Below are 24,313 nucleotides of genomic sequence, written 5' to 3'. Positions count from 1 at the left end.
TCAGGATTTAACCGTGGTTTATTGCAGACCTACTGAGTGTCAGGTACGTGCCCAGTGCTCCCACAAACAGTATCTCCAGGTAAGAGAAGTGTAATTTCCACCGTGGAACAGCTTCCAGCACTCCGAAGCATGTGCAGACTGCTCTCAGCAATGCCACCTCCTTCGCTCCCTGGCCACTGGGCCCTCTTCTCTCTACCTGCCCCCAGCACTCCACTTCCTGCCCCAGGCCTTCTGTTAGGGATATTCCAGCATTTGGGGAGCTGCAGCTTTCAGTTTCTGGCTGTGGGGTCTCAGGAGGAGTTTTTCCCAAAACCCAGTAGAGATAAAATCCTTCAGGAGGGAGATGATTCGTGGACTGGGTGGGTTCCAGTGACCAGAGGACGTGCAAACTCTGTCCTAATGATCTGGGAACACAGCCTGTCCATTTAGCTTTCTGTTTTCACCCAGTTTCACTTCCTGGTTCTCCGAGCCTTGCACAATGCTGGGAGACAGGCCTGGAAAGGTGCCACCGTGAGAATGGTGGAAGACACACTTAAGATGCCGGCCTGGGGAGGCTGCCCTGGGTCGTTACAGCAGGAGCAGAAGAGCGTTCTTCACTGCTCTGCCTCTGGGTTGAGGACTGCCAGGCCAGGTCTTCCCAATCTTGGGGCTGTCCTTGGCCATAGCCTGAGTCCCCACCCCAGCTCCTTATATTCCTCAAGCTCCCCTCCAACCCACTTCCCTGCACCCAGGGGCCAGGGTAACGTGCTCCATACATGAACATACACCCTTGACATTTCCAAAGGCCAAACTTTCTGTGTGTCTCTCTAGAGCCACTGAATTCTCCTGAGACACAGTCTCTGGGCCTGACCAGGGGTGTGGGCCTGAACCAGGGGCCAGTGAGGGAGCTGGAGGATTCTTGGATGGAGCCAAATTTCTTTTGAGCCTTGGAAGCCCTAGAGGAAGCCGCCCCACAGTCCTGGAGCAGAGAAGACTATGCCACAGAGAGGGTGAGGGGCTGACTTGTTGGTCAAAAGGCCCAGAGCTGTCTGGGCCCAAGGGTGGCCACTGGCATGGCTTTAAGCAAGAACTGGGGCTTGCAGACTTAGACTCGGAGGTGCTTCAGACACTCCCTGAGTCAAAGTTATTTTCAAACCCATATCTTGAGGCAAATTGCCAGGGGCTGGAGCGTAAAGAATAGATGAGACTAAGGAAGTTAGCTCTGATATACGCTGAAACCTGAGAACTGGAGCTAAAGAAGCCTCAAAAGACTTCAGGACCAAATCTTCTAATATGTAGGTAAGAAACAAAGGTCCTGGCTGGTGCGACCGGCTCATGCCTGTAATCCCAGCACTTTGGGAGGCCAAGGTAGGCGGATCACCAGAGGTTGGGAGTTTGAGACTAGCCTGGCCAACATGGAGAAACCCCACCTCTATAAAAAATACAAAATTAGCTGGGCATGGTGGCACACGCCTGTAATCCCAGCTACTTGGGAGGCTGAGGCAGGAGAATCATTTGAACCCAGGAGGTAGAGCTTGCAGTGAGCCAAGATCTCACCATTGCACTCTAGCCTAGGCAACAAGAGCAAAACTCTGTGTCAAAAAAGAAAAGGAACTGAGACAGGCCTGAGGATCAGACCTGGGTCTCTTGACACCCACTGACCTTCCCCTTGCCATACTTGACCTCACCATCCTCTCAGTTATTCTGAAAGTCCTGGGCCTTACCCATCTGACCTGCTCCCTCTCCACTGGCCTGTGATCCTGCCACACCCTCAGTAGGACCTCTTAGGTTTTAATGCCCTAATAAGTCAGGCCCCAGCTCTCCCAGATAGCTGACATTCAGCAAGCTGTGTTCTTGTTGAGGAGACAGAAAGCCCAAGGCATCATGGAGCTGAGATATAAACCCATGGAGAGAAACGGATGGGCCCTGACCCTCTGGAGTTTGTGACAGAGGCTGAAGCCTGGCAGGGCAGAGTGTGTGCCGAGGGCTGGACAGGGCCCCATGCCACCCTAGCAGCTCTGGTGGAGCAATGGGGTTGACCAAGGGCAGGGGGCAAAGTGCAGGCCCAAGCTCTGAGTCTGGGACTGGGATTGCCTGGTTTGGCAATCTGACTCTGGAGCCTCTTTTGCATCCTGTCCTGGGAGTGGTAGGGGGTGCACCCTGCTGGCTGTACGGGGTGGGGAGAGAGAGCCAGGCGTCAGAGAGCCTGCTGCTTTGAGCAGGCCAGACGGCAGGGGATCAGATTTCAGCCCAGCTGTATTTTTGGCTGGGTGGGCTGGGGCCCGAGCAGGCAGGCGCAGCTGCCCATAGAGGGGCACCCTCTCCCCAGCACACACCACTTCACACTACCCAGATGGGACACCATCCACTCCCCACCCCCCACCCCACTGCATGCCAAGAGGAGTCAGGCGCTCCCGGGCTACTGAATCACTTTGGGCTTCTCTGGACTGTTGCTAATTTTCTGTAGTGTCTTCTTGATCCGAAGTGCGGTGAGTCGGGCAGAGGGGTTCGGGTACCAGCACTCCCGCATCATCTGAGCTAGGCCTGAGAGGACCTGGGGGTCAGGAGAGAGATACGGAGGAGAGGAGGCAGGGACATGGGTCAGAGAAGATGGGAAGAAGGAGATGAGGAGGATGGCCAGTAATGGGGAGACATAAGCAGGAGAAAAAGGATGAGAGGAGGGAGATGAGAGCATTGGAAAGGAGAGCAAGAGGAAAGACAAGCAGTGAGAGGGAGAACAGAGGATGACAAAAAATCAAAAATGGAAGAGGAAGGGAAGAGAGTGAGAAAGGAATGGAGAAAGGCAGGTGGGACAGAAAGAGAGAACTCAGATCTTCAGGAGCGCTCAAGCCCCCTTGGCAGTGTCTGTGAAACACCTTACCTCCACCCCTACCTCTGCCAAGATTCACGCAAAGGAGCAGAATCTGTAAGCCTGGTGGCTCCCGCATCCCCTCCACAGCCTAAGGCTCCAGTGCAGAGGGCAGCGTCTCCCAGCCCCTCCACCAGTCATGGCCGGGCCCAGTGGACTGTGGAAGTTTGAGCAGTGGGAACGGCCCTAAAAATGCATGTGTCCAGGGAGCAACCCATCCCAGGAAGCTCATCAACCCATCCCAGGAAGCTCATCAACCCATCCTAGGGCCTAGGATGAGCCAGCCTCACTTCCAGCTCCTGAAAGAGTGTATGTGTGTGTGTACAGGAATGCATACATGTGGCTTTTTGTGGATATGTATGTTGTACAGAAATATATGTCTATGTATACATACATGTATCATGTATATAATATATTCATTCTTTCCATAAATATTAGCACTCATTGTGAGCCAGGTACTATGATAGGTAATAGGGATATAAGGGTGAGCAAAAGACACGTTCCTTGTCCTTATGGGGCCAACAGTCTGGCGTACATGCGCATGTGTATATATCTGTGACTGCATGTTCAGAAGGATATGCATGCTTGTATGTGTTGATAGAAGTGTGTGTGTCTTTGTATAAATATGTGAAGTGTTTTGAGAAAAAAACAAAGACAAACAACAGCAACAAAAATACCACAGTGGCCAGGTGTGGAGGCTCACACCTATAATCCCAACACTTTGGGAGGCCGAGGCAGGAGGATCACTTGAGCCCAAGAGTTTGAGATAAGCCTGAGCAATATAAAAGTCCTTGTCTCTACAAAAAAATTTAAAAATTAGCCAGGTGTGGTGGCGTGCACTACACCTCGCTACTAGAGAGGCTGAGGCAGGAGGACTGGTTGAGCCCGGGAGTTTGAGGTTACAGTGAGCTGTGCTTGTGCCACTGCACTCCAGCCTGGGCGACAAGAGCAAACAAAACCGTATCTCTAAAACACACATACGCACAGCCACAGAGAGCCTCTGACTTTTCACAGGGAAAGTGAAGGTTCTTAAAATCCCAGAATGACCAGAGGGCCCTGGGGGCGGGGAGCATGGGCCAGGGTTGAAAGAGGGAGTACTGAGAGAAGTGCCCTAACCAGGACACCCGGCGTCTATCCGAGGTGAAGCAGAGGTCTCAGACACAGCTTCCTGGGCCCAGAAATCCCTGCCGTGAGCCACCACCCCATGCCATCCTAGTCCCCAGCAGAGGCCTCACCGGGTCTGCAGCCAGCCGGTTAGGGATGGTGGGAGTCTGCTGATCCACACACACCACCTTCTTCATGTCCTCAAAGCTGGGGTCATTGGGCACCACATCATAGAAGGGTGGTCTGTAGTCCTCCACGATGCCTGGAAATAAAGGATGGATGAGACAACCACTCGGAACCACAAGGAGGCCCAATACCACCCAGAGGAGAGCCTTGCCCATTCTCCATCCCAAGGGCCAGAAACCAGTGGCCTGGGAATGCTACCACTGAGAGGGACACTATAATGTAATAAATGTGTTTCTTTTCTTTTTTTTAGACGGAATTTCGCTCTTGTTGCCCAAACTAGAGTGCAATGGCACAATCTCAACTCACTGCAACCTCCGCCTCCTGGGTTCAAGCGATTCTCCTGCCTCAGCCTCCTGAGTGGCTGGGATTACAGGTGTGTGCCACCACACCCGCCTAATTTTTTATATTTTTAGTAGAAACAGGGTTTCACCATGTTAGCCAGGCTGGTCTCAAACTCCTAACCTCAGGTGATCTGCCCGCCTCAGCCTCCCAAAGTGCAGGGATTACAGGTGTGAGCCACCGTGCCCGGCCATAAATGTATTTCTAACTAGTATTAATGACTGCCATTTGTTTTGCACTTGGCGTGTGCCAGGCATCATGCTATAAACACTTTACATGCATCAACCTGTTTGTCCTCACCACAGTCCTGTGGGGTGGGTACTTGTATTACCTCCATTTCACAGATGAAGAAACTGATGCTCAGAGAAGTGGGCCCAAGGCCCCACAGCAGAGGCGAAACTCAAACCCATCTGGGATTCCTAGGCCAGTCTTGTTCCAGTCTTGCCTCAGCCGCCTTCCACCCCATGCCCGGGACTGCACCCAGGCCCCAACTATCACACATGCCTGATAATAATAACACCAAATGTTTACTGAGCACTGTGTGCCAGGTGCTGTCTTAAGAGCTCTGCATGAAATCCTCACAGCAGCCCTATGAGGTAAGTAATACTATTAGCTCCACTTTATATGCCAAGAAAGTAAGGCCAAAGAGTTTAAGAAACTTGTCTAAGACCAACAGATAGTAAGTGACAGGGCTAGGACTTAAGCCCAGAAAGTCTAACACCAAAGCATGTGCTCTTGACCTCCGAGCTGCACTTATTTTTACCTAGGTCCACGTAACATCACCACGGCCTCTGCTGACCCCTGCAGCCAGCACTGGCCCCCTCCTCTTGGTTTCCCAAGTTCACAGACTTTAGTAGGAGCTTTCTGAAAATAATGCCTGTGGAGCTGCAGACAGCCCCATGCCCCATCCTGTTTCCCAGCCCGAGGCCGCAGGCCATGGCCACACAGGCTACAACCTCGATAGAGCCTTCGCCAGCTGTTCTCCCCATGGCCAGCTTCCAGGCCAGCCCCTGTGCTGCTCGCGCCCTAATCAGTGCTGCACAGAGGCCTGAGTGTGTCTAATGGGCCTTTAATCAGTGCCGGGGCTGACACCAGATTACAGTGTTTATAATGCGCCGCAATTCCGTGTGGGGCTGACAGAGCTTCCCCCTCCGCCCCAGGAGCCTGCAGGCAGCCTCCTCCCAGCCTTTCCTTTCTGGCCTGCCGCCTGGTCCCAGGGGCCTTGGCTTCTTCCAGGTTCCCCTTTACCCCGACTCCAGCCCCCTTAGAACCCACTCTGGCAGTTCATGCCCAGAGTCTTAAGGAATCTAGGCTGAGTGCGATGGCTCATGCCTGTAATCCCAGCACTTTGGGAGGCTGAGGCAGGCGGATCACCTGAGGTCAGGAGTTCAAAACCAGCCTGACCAACATGGAGAAACCCTGTCTCTACAAAAAATACAAAATTAGCTGGGCGTGGCGGTACATGCCTGTAATCCCAGCTACTCGGGAGGCTGAGGCAGGAGAATCGCTTGAACCTGGGAGGTGGAGGTGGAGGTTGCAGTGAGCCAAGATCGCACCATTGCACCGTTCACAATGGTCTGGCGGGTGATCTCCCACAGCACCAGGCCAAAGACCCAGATGTCAGTCCACTTGTAGGACTCAAAGCCTGGGCAACACAAGTGAAACTCCACCTCAAAAAAAAAAAAAAAGGAATCTAAGCCCCTTGTGAGTCTCCCCAAGGGACTGGTGACACCACAGCCTCTGTTTTCAGTTGATGACCACTGAGGACAAATGAAGTCTGGCATGGGGCTGGCTCCTGGTAGATGCTAGAAAATGAGGACATCCTTGTCCCCAAGAAGCAGGGCTCCAGCCATATCCTGAGGATTGTCCCCAACTTGTCAGGACTCTTGGAAGTCCCTTACCATGGACAGCCTCCTCAAAGGTTGACAATGCTCCCACCAGTCTGCACAACCCACCCATCCTCCACCCACCCCAGGGCTGAGAGAGCACCAACCACGGGGCTGCCCAGGGCAGGTCCCTCTACTGGCTGAAACCCTCTAAGTCAGAGTCCCCTGTGGCAACCCACAGTAACAACAAGGCCGCAATCAGCAGGCAGTGCAGGCACTCAAGTACATGCATTGTGTGCCTGAGGAAATCAAGGGCCAGACAGGTTAAGTGCACACAGTGAGGATGAGCACTGGCCCCCGGGCAGAGTGCTCCTGATGCTGCCTCAAGCCAGCTGTCATTCTGTGCCCCCGTCACTCAACTGTAAAATGGGCACAATACAATGTCAGGCACTTATTCCACCTACAACAACAGCCACTAATATTTAGCTCTAGATATTGTTCTTAATACTTAGATTATCTCAACACTTGGAAGTTATTTTTATTCTCATTTTATTTATTTATTTATCTATTTATTTATTTTTGAGATAGGGTCTCACTCTGTCACCCAGACTGGAGTGCAGTGGCATGATCTCGGCTCACTGCAACCTCTGCCTCCGGGGTTCAAGTGATTCTCCTGCCTCAGCCTCCTGAGTAGCTGAGATTACAGGCATGCACCACCACACATGGCTAATTTTTGTACCTTTAGTACAGACAGGGGGATCACCATGTTGGCCAGGCTGGTCTCGAACTCCTGACCTCAGGTGACCTGCCCACCTTGGCCTCCCAAAGTCCTGGGATTACAGGTGTGAGCCACCACACCTGGCCTTATTTTCATTTTATAAATGAGGAAACTGAGGCACAGAGAGGTCAAATAACCTGTCCACAGACATGGCAAAATCAGGAATAGAACCCAGGAAGTCTGATTCCAACTTAGCCACTAAGCAATACCACTGCCTTGCCCATACCAAAGAATTAAATAAGCCAGTCACCGTGGCTCACGCCTGTAATCGTAACACTTTGGGAGGCTGAGGAGGGCAGATCACCGAAGGTCAGGAGCTCAAGACCAGCCTGGCCAACATGGTGAAACCCTGTCTCTACTAAAAGTATTAAAAAATTATCCAGGCATGGTGGTGGGTGCCTGTAATCCTAGCTACTCAGGAGGCTGAGTCAGGAGAATTGCTTGAACCCAGGAGACAGAGGTTGCAGTGAGCTGACATAGTGCCACTGCATTCCAGCTTCAGTGACAGAGTAAGACTCTGTCTCAGAAAAAAAGAATTAAATAAGATAATACATGTAAAGTATATAGCATGGCTTCTGGCACATATTTAAGCTCAATCAATATTAGCTGCTATTAATATTTCTGTTATTACGTACTCAAGATTTCACAGCCAGACTCACAGTCTCCATTATTTTTTAAGGGTTATACATTAAGAAGTCACTCAGTTGAACTAGTTGGTGGGCAGCATGGAAGGGGTGCCAGGAGGTCTGACTGTAAACATCCCAGGCCATGCGCACTGGCCATAGCAGGCAGCCGATTGCCCTTTTCCTACCCTGTTCAGGGTGGGCCCTCACCGTTCACAATGGTCCGGCGGGTGATCTCCCACAGCACCAGGCCAAAGGCCCAGATGTCAGTCCACTTGTAGGACTCAAAGCTGTCCGTGCGGATCCTCTCATCTAGCACCTCGGGCGCCATGTACCGCTTGGTGCCCACTCTCGGGTTGTTGCCGATGTCCAGATAATCGCTGCCCTGCGAGTGCATCACGGCCAGGCCTGTGGGGATGAGGCCTGTCACTCCTGCCCCTCTCCTGAGCCTGGGGTCCAGGGGGCAGGCAAGGTGGGGACTGGGAGAAACAGTGGGACAGAGAGGGGTAGGCAGATGGAGACCCGCAGGGAGATGGGCTGGAAGACAGTGGCGGCAGAGAGAACCACCGCCCCAGGTACTCTTTGCTTGTGTAGCACTCTCTAGGTTCCCAAGAACTCAGCGAGATGTGAGTGGGCAAGGCAGGCATTATGATGCCCACTTCACAGAGCAGACCCGGAGGCCGATAACGGGGAGAGATGTAGTTGGCAAAGCCAGGAAGAGAACCCCGGTTCCCGGCTCCTGCCTCCTTTCTCCCAACTCCTGGAGCCAGGACGGTATGGTGGAAGGAGTCTGGGTTTGAAAAGGGTGTTCAGACAATTCGTGGGGTCTTGTAGAGGAGAACGGAGACAACACGCACCTCTAAGTTTTCAAGGGCCAATCATGGTCACCGCCATGGTCACAGGCAAAGGAGAGGAGAGCTAGCGAGCCCCGCCCACCTGCGAAGGACCCGCCCCTGCCCCGCCCGGCTCACCCAGGTCGGCGATGCAACACTGCAGGTTGCTCTTGACCAGCACGTTGCGGCTCTTGAAGTCGCGGTGGGCGATGGCCGGTTTGCCCTGTGTACCGAAGATCTCCACGTGCAGGTGCGCCAGGCCGCAGGCCGCGGACGTAGCTAGCCTCAGAGCCAGATGGGGCTCCAGCGTCTGTCTCTGCAGAAAGTCGTAGAGAGAGCCGTGCTCGTGGTAGTGAGTGATGAGCCACAGCTGCGTGCTCGAGTTGCGGGAGGTCATGTCCGAGGCGATGAAGCCTGTGCGCACAAGGGTCAGGTGACTCAGCCAAGGGGCTGGGGCAGAGGGACCGTGGAGTGGTCAGGGTCAGGGTGGGGTTGGGGGAGAGGGAATTGGCTGGGTTACTGCTAAGCTAGGTGGGGTGGGGGGTTGATGTGGCTTAGGTCAGAGACAGAGCTGGAGTCACAGGTTGGGTCTGGACCTGGCACAGTGGCTTACACCTGTAATCCCAACATTTGGGAGGCCAAGGCAGGAGGATTGCTTGAGCCCAGGAATTTGAGACCAGCTTGGGCAACATCGGAAGACCTCATCTCTACAAAAAAAAAAAAGTTAGCTGGGCATGGTGGCACATGCCTGTGGTCCCAGCTACTCAGGAGGCTGAAGTGGGAGGATTGCTTGAGCTCAAGAAATTGAGGCTGCAGTGAGACTGAGCCATTGCATTCCAGCCTGGGTGACAGAGCAAGACCCTGTCTCAAAAAAATAAATAATTAAATAAAAAAGGCCGGTTGCGGTGGCTCACGCCTGTAATCCCAGCACTTTGGGAAGTCGAGACGGGCAGATCATGAGGTCAAGAAATCAAGTCCTTCCTGGCTAAGAGGGTGAAACCACGTCTCTACTAAAAATACAAAACTTAGCTGGGCGTGGTGGTGAGCGCCTATAGTCTCAGCTACTTGGGAGGCTGAGACAGGAGAATCGATTGAACCTGGGAGGTGGAGGTTACGGTGAGCTGAGATCGTGCCACTACACTCCAGCCGGGCAACAGAGCAAGACTCCATCTCAAAAAAAAAAAAAAAAAGAGGTTGGGGCTGCAGGTGGGCTGGGAGTCCTTCAGGGTTCTGTTGATGTCTGGAGGTCTGGGAACTCCAGCCCAGGAGAATGAAGCCCCAGGCCTTGCACAGCCGGCCCTCCCCTTGCCTAGGATGTTGTCGTGTCTGAGCAGCACTGTGTTGTAGATCTCAGTCTCCCGGAACCAGGACTGTTCATCCCTCGAGGAGAAGATCTTGACGGCCACACTCTCACCATGCCACAAGCCCCGCCACACCTCACCATAGCGGCCTTTTCCTGGTGGCCAGAGGGGAAGGCGAGGGTCACACACTGGGCACACACAGTCCCGGAAGAGCCACCCATCTTAATGCTGTGCTGCCTCCCTCCCCCACCGAAACCCCGACCCTTGGGTTTAACTTAATCCAGACCCAGCGGCAGGCCATCCCCAGCTGCCTCTCGTTCCACCCTGGCTCCTGCAGAAAGAAGAACCTCTCCCTGGCCCATCTCCAGCCCACTCCCTGCCAAGCAGAATTCCAATTCTGACCCAGGCCTGGCACCGCCTGTGATTCCGGAAGCAAGAGCTCCCTCACCCCTCCAGGCTCATGGGAGCCCTTGGTCCTCATCCACCAGGCTCACCCACTGCTCACCCACACACTCCACCAGGGCAACCTGCCGTGCCACTGTCCTCTGCACCAGGAAGGGGAGCCCCGAGCCACTCCCTGTGGTGCAGTCACTGTCCAGGAGGTCCTGGGGGTACGGAGAGGCCACTGAGAGGCTGCCCCCACCAGCCGCAGCCCCATTCTCCATCCTTGACCTGGAAGCTGCTGCTGGGTCACTGTAAGCTCCTCACTCACCCGGCTCCCCACCGGCTCTAATCTCTGGGTGACTGCTCTGATTCTGCAGTTCCTATCTGCCTCCCTCCACCCTGTGTCCCAGGTCCCAGGGCCATACCCCCAGCATGCTGTCCTCCTGCTCAGGTGCTTTCAGGATGAGACTGGACTCTCCCAGCTCGCTGTGCAGGCAGCGCTGCTTCTCCTGCCTCCGCCGGACATGCCACAGGCCCAGGACTCCCAGGGCCACCAGGACCAGCAAGGCCAGCACGGGGCCCAGGATCAGGGGCAGCTGGCCATCTGTTCCCGGCTGCTCTGAAGGAGTTTGGGTAGCTAGGGAAGGGGGACACTGAGGCTCAGCTTCCACTAGGTCAGCTCCCCCCACCTCGGGCCAGACCACTCTGCCAGTTAGATCCCAGAGTTCTGCCCCCGACCCCCCACCCCTTTATTGGCCAGAGCATGAGAGGAAAGAAGGGCAGGAAGGGCAGGGGCCGAGAAGACGGGGAGGGAGTGCTGGGGCAGCTGGACGTACCCTCCAGCACCAGGGACACGTTGTGGTTGCAGAGGTGGCTGTCGCAGCAGTAGTGGTTGACGAACTCGGTGGGGCGCCCCCGGCAGAGCTCCCTGTGCAAGTTCCCGCAGCCCCGATGTTCCTGGGGGTGCCTGCCCTCCTCCCGCACCAGCACCACTGTGCACCAGGCCCCCTGGCAGGTAGGCCCCCTGCAATGTGGGTTCTTACACGTGCAGGTCACCAGCGGGCCCTGAGAGGGCTTCACAGGGTTGCCTGGAAGACACACTCGAAGCTCAGGCACTCTGGGCCCAGCTCCCCCAGGCTGAGCCCCACATCCATTTCTGTCCCACTGACCCTCCCATCTGACCCCTCAGACAAACCCCTTGAAGCTTTGGTCCCTTGCTTCCATCCTCAGTCATCCTTCCCTCAGAGCCCTACCCCCGGGGCAGCTGACACTCTGGAAGCAGGCTTCTGTCCCCTCCTGGCTCCTAGGTCCTCCCCTCCCAGTTCTAGGCTGCGCTGGGCTCCCCCAGCCCCAGCCCTGAGAGCTCTCCCAAGCGTGGCCTGCCAATACCCAATCTCCCTCCACCCTACATATAGGCTCCCCGCCTAGCCTGACAGAGCCCAGCCTGCAGGTCTGGACCAAGAGGAGAGCAAAGGAGGGCTGGGGTAGCTGGGGGCTGAGTCTAATGGAGCCTCACTGTCCCCTACCCTCCAGTCAAGCTCCTAAGTTCTCCCCAGCTTCTCAAGTTCAGCCCCAGCCAGAGCTGATCTGGGCCCAGATAGCCCTTTCTCTATCCAGGTTCCTGTTTCCTAACTGCTCCCCCAGTACTCACCCTGGGCTACCAAGGCCATCAGCAGCATCAGAAGGTATCTCCTGGGGGAGCCCAAGGTCATGGTCACTGCAGAGAGGAGCAAGAGAAGTGGAGTAAGAGCTGCAAAATGTGACAGCCGCCGGCCTTGGCTCCCTCCCACCCAGAGGAAATCACAGAGAGTTTTTTTTGGAGGGGAGGCAGGGAGGCCGCCTCCCTACTCCCTGACGCCTGGCTTTGGGGCGGGGCCTGCAGGGGAAGTCCTGGTTCACTTCCCCATGGAAACCATCCTGTTAGAGGTGAAGGGTGGAGAGCCATGTTTAAGTGACTGAGAGCTTGGGGGAACCCTAGCTCTGGACCCCTGCTGCAGAGCTCAGACTGGAGGCAGGTTGGGAGGGCTGCAGGGAGTGCCCAGTTGGGGTAGAAGGAGCATTTCTCCAGCAGCTCCCCTTCTGTTCTGTGTCTCTTGCCCACCCTCTCACAGCCTCCACCCCTGCCTACCCTTTCCCAGTGCCCCCCCAGCTCTGACTGCCTCAAACATAAACAGGCTCCTGTCTTCACTTCCTGCCATTCAGGGTCCCGCCAAGCCAGGAACAGGAATCAAGATTGTTTAGATTGGGGTCTGGATAGACCAGACAGGAGTCACGCACAGCAGTGAACTGAGGGCATATTTTCGGGGTGGGCTGTGGCAGCCACAAGGTCTGGAGGGGCTACTTAAATACTTAGTTCCCTGCTTCCCTTAGTTGCTTGTGCCTGGGACACCCACATGACGGAATTCTAGGTGGACAGCTTGTGAATCACAAATTCCAGCTCCTTGTTTTCACAGAAGAGAGGATTAAGGCCCATACAGGGAAGAAGACTCGTCTGGGGTCAGACAGGACTCACTGGCACCAGCAGGAGTACAACCCAGGTTTCCAGACTCCTAGTCCAGTGCTCTTTCCACTCCATCCCTACCCAGTGCTGGCAGCCCATGTCTGAGCCCTCGGGGTTGTGACGACCGCACAAAGCTTGGACGGCGCAGTGTCACGTCATGTGTAGAGGAACCTCTCTGCAGCCTCACCGGAGCATAAGCTCTCTGAGGCATTCTCTGGCCCCCTTCTCTCTCCTTGCCATCTAGGAAAGGGTGGGGGAGGCCCAGTGATGTGGCTGGGGAAGTGAAACACACTTAGACACTGAATGTTTGACCTTCTATGGCTGACTAGGGTTGAATTTTCCAGAAGTTTGGTGGATAGTGTTGTGGGGAGTAATTCTGGTCTAGGATAGTCCCCAATCCAGGTCCCACACCAACTAGTGCTTCTGAAGCCACCCAGTCTTCATTTCTCCGAGGTTTAGAACCAGAAGATATGGGCTAAAGCTGCAGCAAGAAGGACCCTGGTCAGACAGCAGCAAGAACTTTCTGAATGGTGGAGCGTGTGCAGGTATGTGTGTCTGGGGACTGGATCCTCAGGCAGGGCACGAGGGAGGGAGACTGTCCTTTGGCATGACATGGTGAGGCTGGTAGGGCTGAGCACATGGCCACTGAAGCTTCAGAAGGCCCATAGTTTACGAATGGTGCCAAATGAAGACCCAAGACGCTGAGACACCGAGGGCAGTATGGCTGGGGGTGGGGTGGGGGGCTTCTTGGGGCTCTCTAGCTGGTGGCAGCTCTGGCCTTCCTGCCTGGGCTTCCTCTGCCCCAGAGGCCCAGGCTGGGAAAGGAAACAGAGCCCTGGGCTGCTGCAGCTGTGTCCCCAGCCTCTGCTTGACCTCCTGCCTCTTGCCCCTCCCGAAGCCAATGAGGACTCTGGTGAGCACTGTGCGGTGGACCGGAGGTGGGATGGGATGGAGAGAGTGCCCCAGAGGAGCTGAGTCTGCTCACTGGGGTGCTAGCAGCAAGCCATCCTTGGAAGCCTGTGCTAGCCCAGGAAGCTGCAAAGGAGAGGGTTTGAGGTGGGAAGAAAAAAGTGGCTAACAGTAAGGCTAAAATCCGGCATCCCTCTAGGACCCTCTGTCCGTACCTCTGCTTCTCTGATGACCATGCCCCTGTCCACCCTCCTTCTACGTTATCACACATCAGAATCACCTGAAGTTCTCAATTAGAAAAGCACATTCACTGGTCTCACCCTCACTCCAGATTCTGATTCAGTCCTGGAACCAGCAGGAAACACACACTTTTTAAAAAGTTCCCCAGGGAGTTCTGCTCCATTTGTGTGGGCACCACTCTTTGAGAAACGGATCCTGCACAACGCGAGTCTGATTCCTCTGCTTTCATTTGGCTGTGCAGGGCCCTGCTGGGTGAGTGGGAGTGGGATGCAGAGGGAAGGGACACTCACTCCCACCCAGGAACCTCCCCACCTCCTAGAGAAGAAAGGACAGCCGAGGCTAAACATCAAAGCCAGGACTTGATGGCGCTGTGGAGCAAGGCTTGGCTGCCTGTGCAGAACTCATCTATGGTCTAATCCTGGGAATGTGATGGAGTCAACTTGGGACTGCCCAATGTTTAACTGGGCCCAGTGTGAGGTCAAGTACGGGAGGGTGCTGAGTCCTGACCAGTCCAAACTCAGAGCTGACCCTGTGCAATTTGCCCTGAAACCTGACCGTAGCACAAACAGACTCCTGGGGTCTGGCAGGATCCTTTCACTTCTAAGCAAAACTTTGAGAAAAATCTCCTGCTGACAGAAGCATCACTGTTGTTGGCCAGAAATTACAAACGTTAAACTAATTTCAAACATTAGCTAAACACCATGAAATAATAATAACAGTTAACTTTCTCTGAGTACTAATTATGTGCTAAGTACTGAACTTTAATGGTTTATCTGATTTAATCATTGCAACAATCCAATGGGGGAAACTGAGGCTCAAAGATGTTAAGTCTCTTGCCTATAGTCACCAAGCATGTCTTAATAAACTTAAATTGCTGATAATAAATCCTTCCTTGGTTGTTGTTATTCCTCCAATTGTTTGGAGTTAGATGAATCCCTTGAAGGAAGAAAAAGACATGGGTTTTGGTGGACATGAACAAATTGCCCGCTGCTGTTGTTATTAATGGATGCCCTACTCAGATTTGTTTAAATGCAGACAGTGTTTTTGTTTGTTTTTAATTTTTCTTGAGACAGGGTCTTGCTCAGTCGCCCAGGCTGGACTGCAATGGTATAATCATAGCTCACTGCAGCCTCAAACTCCTGGGCTCAAGTGATCCTCCCACCTCAGCCTCCCAAGTAGCTAGGACTACAGGGGTGCAGCACCATGCCCAGCTAATTTTTAAATTTTTAGTAGAGACAGGGTCTCACTATGTTGCCCCAGGCAACAAAGATGGTGTAGTTGCCTAGAAATCATCTGATTGCCACAGGCTTAGTCAAAGTTTGAGCCTCTGGTGGGGAGAGCCAGAGTAGTGGTATGCCTGAAAGTTGCGTATCCACCGTTTTCTCCCCCAGCACACCTGAAGGACCCACTCCCATCAACAGCAGTGGCTCAGCACAGCAGTGATTATCACAGGGCTGGAGAAGCGCCATGTCAAGCACAAGCTTCTGGGCTCACTCTATACTTCAGTAGACCTTATTCCAACAGCAGAGGACCAGATCCAGCTGTTCATATTGGGTTTCCCTCACAATTCATCCATGTGATTTATTAGCCCCTCACAGCCGGGTGATGCAGCAGAACAACCCTGGAGTTTCAGGTCTCAGGCAGACTACAGAGGCAGCACAGTATAGCACAGAGGTTAGGGTGTAGGCTCTGGATCATGGAGACCTAGGTTCGAGTCCTGCCTTTGCCACTTGGAGGTATGAGATTTGAGACAAGTTACTTAAACTTTCTGAGGCTTAGGCTTCCCATCATATGTAAAATGGGAATAATAACAGTGTTATCTCATAGGTAAAATGTAGTAAAATTATTTAGGAGAGTACTAAGTAGTACACAGTAAGCACTTAAATGTTATCAAGACCCCAACCATGCCATTTACCCGACTATCCAAGGAGCTTTGGAGAAGTTATTCAAGTTTGTTTCCTTTTCCGTAGGATGGGTATAGTAACCCCTCTTCCACTAGGTTGTGGCCAGGATTACATGAGAAAAAACATATCTAAGTGTTTACGTAGTAAGTAATCAATCAATGATAGCTATTTTTAACAAACCAATGAAATGGGAGGACAGGTGAGAGGACAGGTATTAGGACAGACCCTGACTCAGCCAGCAGGCGCCCATCAATACAGAGGGTGAGAGCAATTGTCCATGATGCCCCCATCCTTGGAGAAGGGAAGAGGAGCTGGGGCAGCCAGCCCAGCCATGGGTTTCGCCGCACTGGCCTCCAGGACAGGTGGAAAATCTGGGGTCCCAGCCTGGAGGGAGACTGGGATCGCCTTTGGCCGGGATCCTGAAGGAAGGCCGTGGCATGGAGATGACCTGAGGATGCAGGGCTGGGGTGAGGCTCATGGGTTGGAGTGATAGTGTCAGATTCCTGAAGCAACAGCTGCAAGGGCTGGTCTGGGAAAGGTGAGCTCTGCGGGGAGGCTCAGCAGCTGTGGAAGCGGGCATTCACTCCAGGTCCACCCAGTGGCCTGGCAGGACGTGCGATCCCTTCTATGTGAGTAGAGCAAGACACGAATCCCTCTGCCCATTTTATGGAGAGGGTAGGAGAACAGAGAAGGGAAGTGACTGACGCCAGGTCACCCGACTAGAGCCAAGTTTCTGATTTCCAGTCCGGTCTCGTCCAGCTCCCTCCAAGTCTCAGGTAGGGTCACCGGCAGCTGTGCGCAGTCAGCCAGGGGCAGCTTGCGTTCCTGATGACCTGGGACTGATCCTACCGCGACCACTCTGCGGGGACTCGGGTCCGCCCGAAGGAAGGGCCCACGGAAGCGGGGGTGAGGCCGCCCGCCACCCGGTCCCGCCCGCGGACCTCGACTCACCTCTGGGCCCGCTCTGCGGGTGGCGGGGCGCGAGCCTGCGGCCGGCCGGGGCCACCTCCCCTCCACCGCGCGGCCGCGGTTGCACGGCGAAAGCTGGACGGCAGGCCGGGTCCGGGCGCGGCCCCGGACGGGGCTGGAACCGGGGAGGGGCTCGCTCGGCGCGGCTGGCGCTGCGGCCTCCCGGGACTGGGAAGGGGGCTGGAGCAAAAATATTTCTTATTCCGGCGTCTTCCTGCCTGGCCCGGCTCCACCACTCCCTCCTAATAAACCGTTTCCTTATTGCCCAACTCGCTGACTGGCCGCCGCTCGCCCCTCGCTGGGGCTGCGGGACCAGGACCCTCCCCCGCGCCGCTCCCAGGCCCCCAGCGCGGCCGCCCCTCCCAGCCGCCCGCAGCTCCTGGATCCGCTGACCCGCGCCCGGAGCCAAGCCTCCCACATCCGCCTCCCCGAGGGGGCGGGCCTTGGACTCGGTCCGTGGGGGTCCCGTGGGGGTCCCGTGGAGGTCCCGTGGGGTCTGGGCCCACAGCTGTGGGAGCCAGAGCCAAGACTGTAGGCAACGTCTGGCGGCCGGAGTAGTGGGTGGGGGTAGAGGGCGGTCGGCTCACAGCAGCCGAGGGCCCGCCTGGAATCGGGGCGCGGGGAAGGGGCCACCAAGGAAGGGCCAGGCAGGGGTGGGACAGGGAGGGACACTACCTGCTCTTACCCCACCCTCAGCCCGGGGTCCTCGGTCTAGGAGGCTCTGAGCAGTGAGAGCCGAGTTTGGAGCTAGCAAAAGTCCGGATAAATTTTGGCTAGGCTCTCGAGAACTCACTACTTGGCCCAAATCCTTCAGTCTCCTCCCTCGGTCCTTCATCCTCCATTTGTCCCCTCCTCTCTTCAGCAGCCTCTCCCCATTGGTGCTCAGCACAGGGGTATACAGGCCCAGAGGGATGGCCTTGGGTTAGCCCTGAGGATGGTTGGTGCCCTTCTTTGCTGCTGTGCAGCTGGGTGACAAAGACACCCCTGCTCCCCCAGGGACGGTCAGAATGGAGGAACACGCCGGGAGCTGCCTTGGACCTTCCCCTTCCAGGCGGGGCCCCCACCCCAGCAAATGGAGCTTTAGATAGAGGTGGGGAACTGGGCCTCTCTGGAATACTGCTGACACAAGGCAGCTGGGGAGGGAAGCAGAATGGCTTCACACTGGCAGGGTAGGGGGACACAGACTCTTCCTCCTGGCGCCCCTGCACGGGCTGGGAGCACTGTCCTCACTGCCCTGCTTTGCTGCAACCATCTGAGCACCTGCAGGACCCTGGCCTTAGTCCTAGCCTCCTGGTTATCCACAGGGACTCTGAAGTCAAACTACCTACTAGGAATCCAGGCTGGTTGTGTTACCGTAGGCTAGTGAGCTAGTGACACCTCTCCATGCTTCAGTCCCCCATCTGCTAAATAGGCATAGTAAACGGTGCCAGCCTCATAGGGTGGTTGTGAGAATAGAAGGAAATGATGCTTATCTCAGCTCATAGCAAAGATGCTGGCTGGCTGAGCCTGACTCAGAGGAGGCCCTCAATGAAGGCGTTTGTTAATCAAATGAATAAATGAAAAGGCTGGGGAGGGGGTGGCCTCAGAGATACTTAGAAAGATGTGGGTATTAGAAGCGGGAGTAGGTAGACCTCTAAGGTGTCTTGCTCTAATATAGGGATTCTGCAAGATGAGCCAGGGACCCCTCCCCCACTGACTTTTGACAGGAATAGAGGCTGGGGGAGATAATGGCTAAAGGCTCAGGCAGGCATCAATTATTGACTGACCTCACTTCCTCTGCTGAAACCCTCCCACCCCCCACCCTGCAGCTGCTTCACAAGTTGTGAATTCCCAGAACCTTGACACACCCAAATTTCAGTGTCAGGACAGAACTGTGTCCTGAGGCCAATAGGAAGTATTATGGGATTACGATATCTGCTCTTTCAGATTATAGTGGCCGCTTGGGATCTCTATGAGCTGGAGAACTGGGAGCCTGGCTGCAGGTCTGTCTTTCACACTCCCTCCCTCCCCCTGCTCTGCTGAGGCTTCTGGTCAACCTTTTCCTCTCCCAACTGGTGAATCTCTGTCCTGGGAAGCGAGAGTGGGGGCTTCCCGAGGGAAGTCTTCAGTCTGAGAGGCACACTGAGCACAGAAACTTGAAGATGGACAACAGCTGAGAGTCACTTCTGACAGTCAGTGGGGGATGGAAGACTATCTGGACAGAGTTTGTGAAATAGATAAAAATAGAGTACATTTTGGGAGTTGGAAGAGAGGACCTGGGGAGCTGGGGGCTGTTCATCAGCGCTGGAGTCTCCCCCACCTCCCCGGAGCACTAAGGCCTCTGGACCCTGACTGGTGCTCTTTGAGGCTCTTGTGAACCCCATGGCTTCTAAAGCACACAGAGAACCTGGGGGAAGTGTCAGAGTTAGAGACCCAGAGTTGGAGAAAGCGCTGGAGAATCATCCCAATGAGAAAAGGGAAAAGGAATTACGGAGTGTGTCCAAGTCTACAAGAATTAATGACTCAGAGGGACCAGCTGTTCCCCATATTCAGTGAGGACAGAACAAGAGGAAACAGGCCCAAAGGATGAAGATTTAGATTTAGATACTCAGAAGGATTTCCCAACAGTGCCGGAAGCAGAGGCCTGGAGATTCTGTGTAGGGTGAAACCTCAGGGAGATTCTCATCAGTGGAAGGCGGGTGACATGAGTCTGTCAGGAAGGCAGGGCAATGGACACCTTGACCTTTCAGGACCAGCTATGAGTATTAAGTTCAAGGATCATTCTTTATTTCTTTTTGAGACAAAGTCTCACAGTGTCACCCAGGCTGGAGTGCAGTGGTGTGTTAAATACAGTGAGTTCTAAATTTATCTTCAAAGAATCAGTGTGTCAGTATGTTCAGTTCTTTGTTCTCCATTTTAAAGTTTAACTTCCTCATTCTCCTCATCTCCTTGTCCCTAGTTTCAGTAAACAACTTTTCTATCAGTTCCAATCAGTAGTTGACATCTGTTCCCCTGGTCACCTGCTCTGTCCTGAGTCACCCTGGTCACCTGCTCTGTCCTGAGTCACCTTGGTCACTTGCTGTGACCTGAGTCACCTTTAGTCACCTGTTCTGTAACCATCTTACCTACTGAAACTGCTCACTCAGCCACTCTGGCTCGTACCCCTGCTCTCTTTAAAATAACCAGTTGGAATTAGCTTAGACTGTGTGATCTAACCCTAGCCAATAGGGGAATGACAAAGCAGTAGGGGCTATCTGCATCAGGGATAAGAACCCCTTTCTCTCCCTTATTCAGGTGTGCTCTTGCTGTTGCTCTATCCGCAAGATGCACCTTTTTATAGAAGTAAAATGCCTTGCTGAGGAAATTTCTATTCAAGTGCTATTTCTTTTGCGGCACCAGAAAATTTGCTTCTAAGAGGCTTGATCTCAGGTCTGCCTCCCAGGTTCAAGCAATTCTTCTGCCTCAGCCTCCCAAGTAGCTGGGATTACAGGTGCATACCACCACGCCTGGCTAATTTTTGTATTTTTAGTAGAGACGGGGTTTCACCATGTTGTACAGGCCGGTCTCGAACTCCTGACCTCGGGTGATCCACCCACCCCGGCCTTCCAAAGTGCTGGGATTACAGATGCCAGCCACCATGCCCAGCCTTAAGCATTACTCTTGATACTAGGGTGGGACTGGCTTCATGGAGTGTGACCTGTGCAGATGAATAGGGCCCCATGCTTGGTTTAATGCTCTGTTGTTGTCATCTTAAAATTCTTAATAATATTCTTAAAGGTGTTTGAACAAAGGGCTCAGCATTTTCATTCAGCACTGGGCCTGACAAATTATGTAGCTAGTTCTGCACCAGTGAGAGTAAGGAAAAACAGCAAGGGAGGAAAACTAGCCGGGCATGAGATGGGCTTTGTTCCGCTGAAACTGCAGGATGGGAGAATTCAATCAGATGACCTAGGGATTTTTTAAACACAGGAAACATGAGAACAGTAGAACAGGGTACCCAAGGAGGAAGAACTGTGGACCTCCTTTAGTGGAGAAGTGGGACAGACGTCTGTAAATTCCATGTATTCCAACACATAGGGGAGATGATCAGTTTTGTAGGTAGAATGGAGTCTGGGTTTGCCTGCAGGAAAAGGCAGAAGGGATGACCCAGGGTCTTCTTCAGCTTCAGGGCAGAAAACATCATGATGCCCTGACATAGCATAAGCCTTGGGACATGGGGCCTGGCTTCCAGGCCCGAATCATTTCTCTGGGCCTCAGTTTCTTCCTCTTCCTCCTACACTGAAGGGTTTAGATCAGACAGTCCTGAAGGTCCTTGCCTGCCTTATATGCTCTCTTTTGGCTCTAAGATTTGGGAATACTAGCTGGTCCCAGACGTGGTCACTGGAAGAACTCGGGTAAAAAGACAGTTTGGCTGCTGCCTGGGTTTGGGGAGGATGGGGGCAGCCAGCGCTCTGCCCGACAACTCAGGAAGAGGCTGGCAGATTCCTAGACTTTGAGCCGCCGTGTCGTCTTCCTCTTCCTCTCCAGCTCTCCAGATCTCCTCCAGATAGACTTGTCCATTCCTCGCCCACCCCAAGCCCTCAGGATGACTCTTCTCAGGATGGAGCCCCTTGAGGAAGGGATGGCATGTCAGGACAATGGCATGGAGATGGGAGGCCTGAAGCCTGGTCTCTGTGGAGAAGCTGTTTCAGCGCAGTGCGGTGAGCTCCGCATTGCCCCTCCCCGCAGGCTTCCCAGAGGCTGTAGCTGTCACCCTCCAAACTGGCCTCAGCACTGAGGAAGAGGAGAGTTAGTGGAAAGAGCTCAGACTTGGAACACCTGTGTGTGAGCCTCAGTTTTCATACCCGTAGGAAAGGGTTGATAATTCCTTCTCTGCCAGATTCTTAAGCTAAGGAAACTATGTGCAAAAGCCCTCGACTAGCCAGCTGTAAAACCCACAGGGACACTGTTTTATGTGGAGGGAGGGGGCAGAGGTGTGGGATAGGAGGAAGGGCACTGAACCAGGAGTCGAGAGATTGAGGCTTGACCATACACAGTGGAGTAGCCTCTATTTCCTTGTCTGCTCAAAGATGAGTAATACATACTGCCCTTTCTACTACTGGCTACATGAGGGGTTATGATACAGATGAATATAGCCCCTGAAGAGGTTGCAAAGGAGGAGGCAGCCATTTTGAAAAAAAAATTAAAAGAATCCCAAATAAGTTAGGAGTAAAATAAACACAACTTTGCAGAAGAGTTTATTTATTTATTTTTTTGAGACAGAATTTTGCTCTTGTTGCCCAGGCTGGAGTGCAATAGCGTGATCTCAGCTTGCTGCAACCTTCGCCTCCTGGGTTCCTGCCTCAGCCTCCCGCGTAGCTGGGATTACAGGCATGCACCACCACACCCAGCTAATTTTGTATTTTTAGTAGAGATGGAGTTTCTCCATTTTGGTTAGGCTGGTCTTGAACTCCCGACCTCAGGTGATCCGCCCACCTCAAGCATCCCAAAGTGCTTACAGGCGTGAGCCACTGCGCCCGGCTTGCAGAAGAGTTTATAATGAGAAGCAACTGCACATATCTCCAGACCGCGTTGCTGGGGCCAGCCCTTGTCTCAAAGCTCCAGATAGCAGTTTTTCTGACATTTACTTCAGCAAACCCTCAGTAATATGGTACACTGCTGTCTCTAGATTTAAAAGATTCAGGATTTAGGTCATTTAGATTCTCTCCCTCTAATTATTTTTTTCTTTGAGATGGGGTCTCACTCCACCACCCAGAATGGAGTGCAGTGGCAAGGTCATGGCTCACTGCAGCCTCAAACTCCCTGGCTCAAGTGATCCTCCCACCTCAGCCTCCCAAGTAGCTGGGACTACAGGCATGCACCACCATGCCCAGCTACTTTTTTAAATTATTTGTGGAGATGAGGCCTTACTATGTTGCCCAGCTGGCCTTGAACTCCTGGGCTTAAGTGGTCTTTCCACCTTGGCCTCCTCTCCCAATAATAATATAATTATTGATCATTATATTATTATTTTATAAATTTAAGTAATAGCCTAGGCACGGTGGCTCAGGCTTGTAATCCTAGCACTTTGGGAGGCTAAGGCAGGTGGATCACAAGGTCAGGAGTTCAAGGCCAGCCTGGTCAACACAGTGAAACCCCGTCTCTACTAAAAATACAAAAATTAGCTGGATGTGGTGGCAGGTGCCTGTAATCCCAGCTACTTGGGAGGCTGAGGCAGGAGAATCACTTGAACCCAGGAGGCAGAGGTTGCAGTGAGCCGAGATTGTGCCATTGCACTCCAGTCTGGGAGACAGAGCGAGACTCTGTCTCAAAATAAATAAATAAATAAATAAATGAATAAATTTAAGTAATATACCTCAACCTCTAGTTCCTATCTATATAGTATTAGAAATTATCTCTCTCTCTCTTTTTTTTTTGAGACAGAGTCTTGCTCTGTTGCCAGGGTAGAGTGCAGTGGCACAATCTTGGCTCACTGCAACCTCTGACTTCCTGGTTCAAGCGATTCTCCTGCCTTAGCCTCCCAAGTAGCTGGGATTGCAGGCATGCACCACCATGCTCAGCTAATTCTTGTATTTTTAGTAGAGATGGGGTTTCACCATGTTGGCCATGATGGTCTGGATCTCCTGACCTCGTGATCCACCTGCCTTGGCCTCCCAAAGTGCTGGGATTATAGGCGTGAACCCCTGTGCACGGCAGAAAGTATCTCTTGGCTCTACTGATTGAGGATAGGAGAACCCTGCCCTTCCCTGAGCTGCAATGAGGGAAGACATGTCAATCGCCTAAGATGAACCATCTTGTTGAAACTCCTGATGGTGGAGATGCTCTGAGGGCCATGCTGAGCATTCCAGATGGCATAGGAGTTCCTGGAGGCATCAAGACTTTTCCCCACTCTAATGAACAGCAAGGCCTGAGTTTGTGTTTACTTGGATGAGGAAGGGCAGAGTTGACTGGCCAGGGGGTAGGAGCCTGGCAGGACTTGCGTGGTGTGGAGGGAACCCTTACTGCCTGGGGAGAGAGTTTGAGGGGATAAGATGACCATCCCCAGTGTGAAGGGCTTGGTATTTGGACCAGAAAAGGTCCCCCACATCTGAGAGTAGGTAATGGCCCCAGCTGGGAAAGAATGTTTGGGAGAGGGGGCTGCACGTCTGGGCGAGGTCAGAGCCAGCGGGATTTCCTTCAGTTCCAGCCACTCCGGTGGGTGGGACCGGATTGCTCATTCTGGACACAGGAATCTGCCTTTGTTTCCAGCTGGAGGGGAAATGCCATAGATCCTGCCCTGTTCCCGCCCCTCCAGCATCCGTGCCCAGGCTCTGCCCTTCCCAGGACCAGAGGGCCTGGGACTGAGGGCCCTCAGCTGAGTGCTTATCTCCAGGATCCCGAAATCCACAGGCCTCTGCCCCTTGTCCCCACAAAAGCAGGGCACTGGCATGGATGTAGGAAATAGGGGTCGGGGTATCCAAGGCGGGTCTGGAGTAAGCAGGAACAAAGAAAGAGTGAGGTTTAGACCCGTTCACTGCTCTCCTTTCCCTTGGAGGGATCGTGGCTCTTTGCAGTTAAGGAAGACTTAAGGGCAGGACCTGGGCCCCCCTC

The 24,313-nt window shown here is 53.6% G+C and overlaps 1 protein-coding gene across 2 annotated transcripts; it reads right to left on the bottom strand.

Annotated features, from left to right (window-relative positions):
* Nucleotides 1–17,466, bottom strand: ACVRL1 (activin A receptor like type 1). Of its 2 annotated transcripts, XM_064377112.1 has the most exons (11): nt 17,430–17,466; nt 16,727–16,924; nt 11,874–11,939; nt 11,059–11,310; nt 10,648–10,859; nt 10,344–10,443; nt 9,847–9,993; nt 8,676–8,951; nt 7,915–8,112; nt 4,084–4,214; nt 1–2,533 (listed from the first exon to the last, which is right to left on the bottom strand). In XM_064377112.1, exons 3-11 carry the CDS (start codon nt 11,932–11,934, stop codon nt 2,399–2,401), a joined length of 1,512 nt encoding a protein of 503 aa, XP_064233182.1. In that variant the 5' UTR covers nt 11,935–11,939; nt 16,727–16,924; nt 17,430–17,466; the 3' UTR covers nt 1–2,398. The 2 variants fall into 2 exon arrangements, with proteins under 2 accessions (XP_064233182.1, XP_012305662.1); XM_012450239.3 differs by lacking the exon at nt 17,430–17,466 and having other exon boundaries at nt 16,727–17,042.
* Between the last annotated feature and the right edge of the window lie 6,847 nt (nt 17,467–24,313).

The sequence above is a fragment of the Aotus nancymaae genome, unplaced genomic scaffold, assembly GCF_030222135.1.
Source record: "Aotus nancymaae isolate 86718 unplaced genomic scaffold, 86718_ANA_hifiasm-v0.15.2.pri h1tg000016l, whole genome shotgun sequence".
NCBI classification, from domain to species: Eukaryota; Metazoa; Chordata; class Mammalia; order Primates; family Aotidae; genus Aotus; species Aotus nancymaae.
Note: the sequence above shows the minus strand (reverse complement) of the source record. Positions and strands in the feature narration are given on the sequence as shown.

Bases quoted from the DNA above. Each gene is read 5' to 3' on its own strand.
- ACVRL1 (XM_064377112.1), bottom strand. From the start codon at position 11,934: ATGACCTTGGGCTCCCCCAGGAGATACCTTCTGATGCTGCTGATGGCC. The intron at 11,311-11,873 runs GTGAGTACTGGG...TGTGTCTTCCAG, and splicing joins GATGGCCTTGGTAGCCCAGG to GCAACCCTGTGAAGCCCTCT. The intron at 10,860-11,058 runs GTACGTCCAGCT...CCCCTTCCCTAG, and splicing joins CGTGTCCCTGGTGCTGGAGG to CTACCCAAACTCCTTCAGAG.